This window comes from Sitodiplosis mosellana, unplaced genomic scaffold (assembly GCF_009176505.1).
Source record: "Sitodiplosis mosellana isolate CC-2019 unplaced genomic scaffold, AAFC_SMos_1.0 Smas_scaffold_21, whole genome shotgun sequence".
Taxonomy (NCBI): Eukaryota; Metazoa; Arthropoda; class Insecta; order Diptera; family Cecidomyiidae; genus Sitodiplosis; species Sitodiplosis mosellana.
This window is the reverse complement of record NW_022595263.1, coordinates 1,504,756-1,512,787: the sequence shown is the minus strand read 5'-3', so window position 1 is coordinate 1,512,787 and position 8,032 is coordinate 1,504,756. Positions and strand designations below refer to the sequence as shown.

General features: G+C 36.2%; 3 protein-coding genes and 1 long non-coding RNA gene across 5 annotated transcripts; 3 read left to right on the top strand and 1 right to left on the bottom strand.

Moving 5' to 3' along the window:
• Nucleotides 1–7: 7 nt before the first annotated feature.
• Nucleotides 8–4,243, top strand: LOC129568662 (trypsin-like). Of its 2 annotated transcripts, none has more exons than XM_055446845.1 (8): nt 8–249; nt 1,118–1,187; nt 1,251–1,323; nt 1,390–1,531; nt 1,598–1,705; nt 1,781–2,186; nt 2,258–2,936; nt 3,351–4,243. In XM_055446845.1, exons 1-7 carry the CDS (start codon nt 151–153, stop codon nt 2,389–2,391), a joined length of 1,032 nt encoding a protein of 343 aa, XP_055302820.1. In that variant the 5' UTR covers nt 8–150; the 3' UTR covers nt 2,392–2,936; nt 3,351–4,243. The 2 variants fall into 2 exon arrangements, with proteins under 2 accessions (XP_055302820.1, XP_055302819.1); XM_055446844.1 differs by having other exon boundaries at nt 1,598–1,711.
• Nucleotides 3,358–6,252, top strand: LOC129568712 (uncharacterized). The gene is made up of 5 exons (XM_055446957.1): nt 3,358–3,427; nt 3,495–4,750; nt 4,853–5,624; nt 5,694–6,037; nt 6,173–6,252. Exons 1-4 carry the CDS (start codon nt 3,358–3,360, stop codon nt 5,891–5,893), a joined length of 2,298 nt encoding a protein of 765 aa, XP_055302932.1. The 3' UTR covers nt 5,894–6,037; nt 6,173–6,252.
• Nucleotides 6,253–6,467: 215 nt separating this feature from the next.
• Nucleotides 6,468–7,676, top strand: LOC129568664 (mitochondrial inner membrane protease ATP23 homolog). Its single transcript, XM_055446847.1, has 3 exons — nt 6,468–6,915; nt 6,984–7,290; nt 7,368–7,676. The coding sequence occupies exons 1-3, from the start codon at nt 6,572–6,574 to the stop codon at nt 7,563–7,565; spliced, it is 849 nt and encodes a 282-aa protein (XP_055302822.1). The 5' UTR covers nt 6,468–6,571; the 3' UTR covers nt 7,566–7,676.
• On the bottom strand, nt 7,578–8,002 carry LOC129568668 (uncharacterized). The gene is made up of 2 exons (XR_008687974.1): nt 7,862–8,002; nt 7,578–7,781 (listed from the first exon to the last, which is right to left on the bottom strand). It is a non-coding gene; the product is annotated as an uncharacterized LOC129568668 (long non-coding RNA).
• Nucleotides 8,003–8,032: the final 30 nt, after the last annotated feature.

Below are 8,032 nucleotides of genomic sequence, written 5' to 3'. Positions count from 1 at the left end.
TCTATATATACATCTAACAGTTTTATCGCAATAATATCTCGTTACAACTCGGAAAGTATGAAAAGATTCTGCATTTTGATTAGTCGATTTTTATCTAACGCTCAGTTCAGTAGCTTCAATTCTAATTAGCTCCGTCGTTAAGTTGACACAATGATATTGTTTGAACATTTTAATTGCAAAAATATCATTATATTATTTTTACTGCCGCTGCTGACGATATGTCAAGGACAGATTCACGCACCGTATCAAGTAAGTACTGATTCATATTCATTGTCGATATTTGTAAATTGGCATTTTCCAATACTTTCTTTTCTCTAAGTAATCGGTTTAAAACCCAAAATAAAAGAAGTGACCAATTTTCTAAATAGGGCATCTTATAATTTATTTGTTTGTTTGTACAGATGATATGTAGACTAACTGTTTTTTTCTCCCTCTGCTAATGTCAATGTCGCTTATTTGTACTACGATAATAATAATTCAGGTTCCTCGTAAAATCTTCCGAGAAGACAGTCCAAATTGTATATTTTCTTTACATTTCTTCACATAAATTAAATAAAAATGTTTTGTTTTTTTTCTGGGAATTTTCATTAATAAATTTGTAGGCAAATTCGAAATGTATAATGTTATTTGCATTGTGAATGTATTTTGGATTATTTTGTGCTTCAATCGAGGGGAAAATCACTCTAGAAAATAACTCTTTCGGTTTACAAATTACTTTCACTATTACTTTTTTTAAAAGAATTACAAATTAATTTTTATCATAGAAAAATATATTTTTGACAAGTAATTTCTAATAGAAAAGTAATTTTATTTTATTTTATTTTATTAGATTTTTATTTGATTTAGGTAAAAAAAAAAGGTTTTTTTTAATACAAAAAAACCCAATGACATTTTCTACCTAATTTATCGAATAAAAAGCAATTTGTAGTAATTTTTAGTCGAAAAACTACTTTCAAAATTACTTTTTGTTCAACGAATTCCCAAAAAATTACTTGTCAAATAGAAATTACTTTTGAGTGATTTTCCCCTCGGCTTTAATAGGAAGGCAATGTTGACAATGATCATGTGCTCGAGATAAGATATGAGATGAAAAACACATTTTTTTCTTTATTCACAGATTGGACTTTTTCTATTTGACAATTATAATCCAAATTTTGGCGCGAAAAACTTCCCGATTTGCTCCGCAGGTATCAAGTTGAATACAAGATGTTGATATAACAAAAAATTTAATCAATATTTTTAATCGGCAGCAATTATTCATCCATTATTTTCCGTGACTACAGCCGATTGTGTCCATGCCCACATCACTAAGCACAATATCGCGTAATTGACGAAATCATTTGTATGACAAAATTTTTTTTTTAATTGTTCAATATTTATCTCTTACAGTCGACCATTTCTGCCAACATCGATCTATGTAAAGTCTGGAAATTTTTCGGAAATAAGAGACAATATCAAATATGTGCGCGCAATTCATATCCACCCGGAATTTAATGGTACCACATTGAAAAATGATATTGCATTGGTACAGGTAATTATTTCAGTCAATTGCGTACGAAAAATTGGAGCAAAATTTGATACAATGTTAAATTGTTAGGTTGAAGCTTCATTCCAATTTGATCATTTATACACTGAACGGTGGGTTGAGTTGGCAAACCTATTTACGAGCTATGAAAAATGTATTTATAGCATAAATACACCAAATGTAGGGGTAAATCCGATTTGAATACAAGATTTGATTGTTCTAAAACACATTATATCCATTGAATTGCAATTGCAGTCAACAGATCTCTATCCATTCACCGATTTCAAGCGAACAACCGCTGTAAACAATAGCGTTTGTTATGGGAATGCTTCAGAAATTGATAGCACCAATATATGTTCATTTTATGAATTTGATCATCCGTTCATGTGCCAAATTCCCGCAGATCAGTTGAGACTTAGTCGTGATCGCGGAACACCACTCATTTGCGATAATAAATTAGCTGGCTTACTTTCCATTATCATACCTGCTAATACAACAAACTCAACAGATAATTGTGCAAGAACTTTAAAGACCAATGCAGCTTATGTTAATGTAGCTTTGTACGAAAAATGGATACATAGCATTATTGGTATAAATTCTCCAGAACACACTGCAGATGGAAAACCCATCAACTTGATACCAGCCTCACCACCATATCAAAGTAAGTGTGAATAATTTAAATACTTCCAGCAATTCAAATATGTTTATATAAATCAAACTCATCATTTTCAGATCATCTGACTATTTCAAAACCAATACGACCAGGTACAAGTACTGCACCAATGATAAACGGTTCATGTTCCATCATGGTGATGCTAATTGCTTTTGTCACATGTTTACTAGTCCGTAAATTTTCAGCGGTTTAGTTTGGTCGTTCACAAGATGAACTAAAGAAAATTAGCCACGAGATTTTATCTCATTTATTTGAACTGTAGATAAGGGTGTTCAGGTTTGGGGAGTCAAATAAGAATATATGATTTCTACGTAGATTTCGGCCCAAAAAATCGGAATCAAACAATAAATCGTCCTTCATTGCTAATAAATTTGGAATTTCACCGAAATATAACCGTTTTTATGTGTTAGTATTAATTGACTCTTTGTAGCTCAAATTGTCTAATGTTCTAAAAATTGGCAATGTGAACCGATCCTTATGACATTTGACATTCACTTCAGCAGTTTTCGAAATGTCACAGACGCCGCATCATTCATTCCGAGAAAACATACAGCGTTGTGAACACCAAGTCAACAAATTGAAACTCTTACATTTTATCTTACAATTTAAACTGGAAATTTACACTGCAATTTAATTTATCTACGATTTTGCTGGTATTTCATTTCGTATTATTTTCGATTTACGTGCGTTTTGTATCGATTTGATCCGGAGTTCACATTGAATTCAAGTCGCCAAAGTGTGAGTAAACTTGATCATTTCAATATCTTCTTCTTTTTGTGGAATTCATTTTAAAAACGTAATATAAGCATTTATAACGTGAAATATATTGAACATATCAACAGTAATATTAGATTCCATGTACAAAAGTAATGAATTTCACAATAATTCTGCAGTAAATAGTTCTGTTACATGTGATGGTGAAATACGTGTGATGGTGAAATTCATTTTATGCAATGAATTGAGTCCATTGTTCGGAGAAGAGAAACAGTTAATCGATTACTGTTCGAACTCAAATTGAATCAATGCCATTGTTATCAAACCGAAGTCATTTTTGTGTGTCTCATTCTGTTGTCATTTTCAAACTAAATCGAATTTAAGTTTCAATATTATTCGTTTTCAAACTAAATCGAATGTGTGTTTTTTTTCTTTCAGTAGGACAATGGCGAATCGTTTCAAGCCATCAATACCAGCGGAGGGAGAGACGAAAGATGAAATTACGACGATCAAATGTGCGCTAAAGACAATCATTCGCCCACAATACCAGCAAGCATTGATGAGCAAAATAACGGATCTGAGTTAGCAAGCCACTTCCATTTGTGTTTTGGGCTCATTGCTGTTCTTGTTTGAGGTGCAAAAGGCATTCGAATATAGGCGTCGAGAACAATAATTTCGCATTGTTTGGTGGAAGTGGAGAAGATAAGATCAAACTCTGCTTTGAACAAGTGCTATGGCACAACAATCAGCCACCAAAACCGAAGTCAAGGTATAAACCAAGCGGAACAAAGCCACGAGGACCACGAGCAGAGCTGCCACGTATCGATCCTGAATTCAAAGCAATTGTCGAAGGTCTTGACGACTATCATCGTATCGATTGGCCCAACAACAAAGATTTCAGCAATGGCCTTAAGCATTTGACAAATCAGTACACAGATAACGTCGTCACCAATTTAACAACGCATGCTAACAAACACATCACCCAGTACTTGGTACTGAAAGTGTTCGAATTGAACTCAAACTTGGAAGAGGATGGAGAGAAATTTTTGCCAAGTGACATCGCAAGTGTTGTGAATCTGATCATCAAACAAAAAGACATCAAAGTGCCAATTCGCGATCCAGACAAACTCGTACGGTGTGAGGTGTTGTATGATATTGTGAGAGATTGCAATGTGTTCCCAGAAATCGATCTGCATGACCTTACAACTGACCCAAAACATTGGTATAAGGCCATGCCAATGTACCTATCCATGCAACGTGAGATAGAAGAATACCATGCGATGTGGCCTCATCAACACCGATCGAAACGGAAGAAACGAAAGTGCAAAAAGTCAAGAAGAAAGAGGAAGCGCAAACAGATGCTCGACAACCCAGATTTTCGGCCATTGATTCGGAATTTAGTAGTGGTGCCGATGTGTGATTTCCGGCGTACGCACTTCAGAATCGATTGTACATCTATGCACCAGGTGTTGTCTTCGCAAAAATTGCTACCGAAAGTGGAAATTGAGAATAAAAAAGGAACAACAAGCACGAAAACGATTCAACAAAAGGATTTCAATCATTCGAGAGATTATTGGTGGAATCAGTATTTTTACATGCGAAAAATTCGACGATTCGTGCGTGCCAAAAAGCAGTTTGACTATTCCATAAACACCGATGGAATCTCTGTGTCTCTCCAGTACTCGGCCAAAAAGAAGACAGACAACAAAGAAATCGACCAAAAATCTCGCATCATTCAGAAGATTGAGGATGGCACAATAAAAAATTATTCGGGCGTTGATTCAGGTGTGCGAAGTTGGAATACCACAACAACACACGACATTGAAACTGGCAAAGAAGTAAGTTTTGTATACATTCGAATAAGTTGTGTGTATTTTAATAGAAAATGCTCAAGTGCCAAAACTCAATAACTATACCTTTTTTTCTATTTATTTTTTCAGACCAACTTTGTAATGTCGAGCAAGCAATTCCACTGGCAAACAGGTCAAAAGGTGCGAAATGCCAAAGCAAAGCGATGGACCAAAAATTTCGTCGAAATGGAGCGCGCAGACAGAGAAAATCGTGATCTGTATCCAGTGATGCCGTCGCCAAAGGGGTCAATGTGGCTGAACTACATCAAACATCGAGTCAAGATGATGAAGCATGGAATCTGCGCTTACTCGACTGCCAAATACACTCGACTCGCCTTGGACAAACACATCAAGAGCAGTAGTGTTGTCGACGAATGGGTGAATAAGGTGACCGATAAGAAACCGACTCTGTTCTTTTTTGGTGCTGATGGCGAAATACCACCTGATAGCCCAATAAGTATCAAATGGCACGTGCGGTGCCCAGGGGTGCGTAAGACTTTGAGGTCAATAAAGAAGCGCCGAGATTGTTTCATACAATTGGTGGACGAATGGGGAACATCTCAAACCGACGCAAGATGTATGAATCGATTCCAAAACCAGAACAAAGCGGCCAGATTCAAGAAATGCCGATGCGTACCCGACGCCAGAACATTGCTGCCAACGAAAATTGTGTCAAAGTTGGGCAAAACGGATCTATCGATCTACCGACAGTTGCAACGCGCCATGAACGAAGAAGCATTGGTAGGAGACGAGCGTTTATTCCCAAAAGTAAAATGTTACTACAAAAACTGGCGATTAAACCTCGAATGCTCTGTGATTTGGCATCGTGATGTCGTGGCTGCTAAGAACATTCTACTGAAAGGTAAGGCTAATTGACGCACAATTTTGATTGAATGATTTTTTAAGAAGGTTCATTTGTTTAATTGTTCAGGACTATGGACATTACTGGGACTTCCGATACCAGAGGCGATCAATAGGTATTGGCGCGAAGCTGCTGAAGCAGCCGCTGCTGTTGCCGCTGCTGCTGCCGCTAGAGCAACCGCTGAAGCAGCCGCTGCTGCTATCGCCATCGTGGATAATGATGTAGAAATGTTCGAGTACGACCAACAGCCAGCTGATCATGCTGTCTAATCAGCACATTGCAAACAAAAAAAAACAAATGTAACATTAGTTATTAAAGGCTATCCCGATCATGTGGGATAGTTGCGTTGAAGCAAGTTGACTCCCCATCTGGTTGATGTTAACTGCGCAGGAGTACTCTAGTGGGTCGTTTAGGTAAGCATTATTCGATTTTGCAAAGAGTTTTTTTTTCTTCTGGAAGTGTTGTATAACGCTCTATTAATGCTACCAGTTGACATAAAATTGGCTTCTCTTTAAATTTATGCTATTCATTCTTCTTTTTCAGATTAGCTGAACACCCTACGACTGTAGAATAAGCTTCCAATGTGTAAATAATTCTGATGGAAAAAATAAATTTGCATCCAAATCAAGTTACTCTTTCGGATTGTAATTCAAATATGTTTATCTTATTATTGAAAGAAAAAAAAGTGAGACCTTCATTCGTAATTGAAGATCAAACATTCATTTGCATGGCATGCACTCTAGTTCTCATACAAAACTCCACACTTTGCACAAAATTCAAACGTGGGAAACCTTTCAAAGGTTTAGTAAAAGTGGAATTTTGAAAGATGTCAAGCTATGTCACATTAAAACATAACCTCAATCACTTGAAGTGTTCCGTTCAAATAATTGATTCTCGTAGGTAACAATAAGATTTTCTTTTGTGAATTATTTTAAATAAAAAGCAGAATGACATCGGCTGCAAATAGTGAACCACCTCAAGAGCAGGGCCAAAAAATCGAGAACAAAATGAAGCCCAACGAACAAGAAGACAACCAAAGTTCAGACTGGGCGGAAAGGATTGCGAAAACAGACTTCTTCAATACCAACTCTGAGAAGAAAGAATCGAAATGGGGTTATGACTTATATCCAGAGCGAAAAAAACTCTTTCAATCGTCGATTTCTAAAATTTTAAAAATGGAAGAAGGTCGTGAACAATTTGATAAAATGAAGTGTGAAGAAAACGTGTTCAAGTGCGTGAAATCGAGTCCATTAGTAAAAACCATGATGGGCGCACTGAAATCGGCTGGATGGTAAGTGAGATGATGCAATCGCAAAGCAAAACATCTGTAAAGTAATTCGATTCATTGTTCGTTATTAGTCCTATAGATTTGAGACGACACATTTCCTGTGAAATTTGCGATGAATCCGTAACGGGAGGCTACGATCCTGAACTCAATCAGATCGTTATATGCCAAAATACGTCGAAAAGCCGTGGATTTGTTCAAGGAGTTTTGACACATGAAATGATTCATATGTTTGACTATTGCACAAATAATTTGGATTTTAAAAATATTGAACATCTAGCCTGTACCGAAATTCGTGCCGCAAATATGGCCCATTGCTCATTCTTGGGTGCATACGTTCAAAACGATGCTGATATGTTCAATATCAGGAAAAGACATCAGGTAGGATTGACATAAAAATGTAATATGATGTGTGAATTTCCTCTAACACCTCTCTCTCTCTCTGTGTGTATTAACAGGATTGCGTCAAAACAAAAGCATTGTATTCAGTGTTAGCTGTCCGAAGAAATATTTCGAAAGCAGAAGCAATTCGAGTAGTAGAGAAAGTGTTTCCAAAGTGCTATGCAGATTTGGAACCGATAGGCCGACGCTGCCGAAGAGGTTCAGCTGATCCAGAACGTGCGTTCGCCGAATCTAAATATTATGGCTATCATTAAATTCAAAATGCATTTGGTGGCCGTTATTTTTTTATTGACATTTGTATATCATTGTTAAATAATATTATGTGCACCAAGTGATTTAGCTAATAAATTAGTAAATTTCAGGAACGGTTTGTGTAGGTATATGTAGAAGCATTGATTTAAGAATCAATACAATTTGAAGAATTCAGGGCATTTCTCCGGATCCATCCATATCAACGTCATCTCCGCTCTCTAAGAACATTTGAAGAAGAAGAAAAGAGTGAACATAAGAATGAACATTTTTCTCACCAAAGAAAAGGATTATTACTAACTTGGAAATAATAAACCCACAACAATATCGAATATAATCGGCAGCAGGTCGCAGTTTTCCATAATTGTACTCGATCTTCGAAAAGTGAAAAACACACAAATAAACAACAATATTTTGGAAGAACAGAAATACACCTCTCTGAGAATGCTTGGTTTGAACTGCGGCCAGTGTT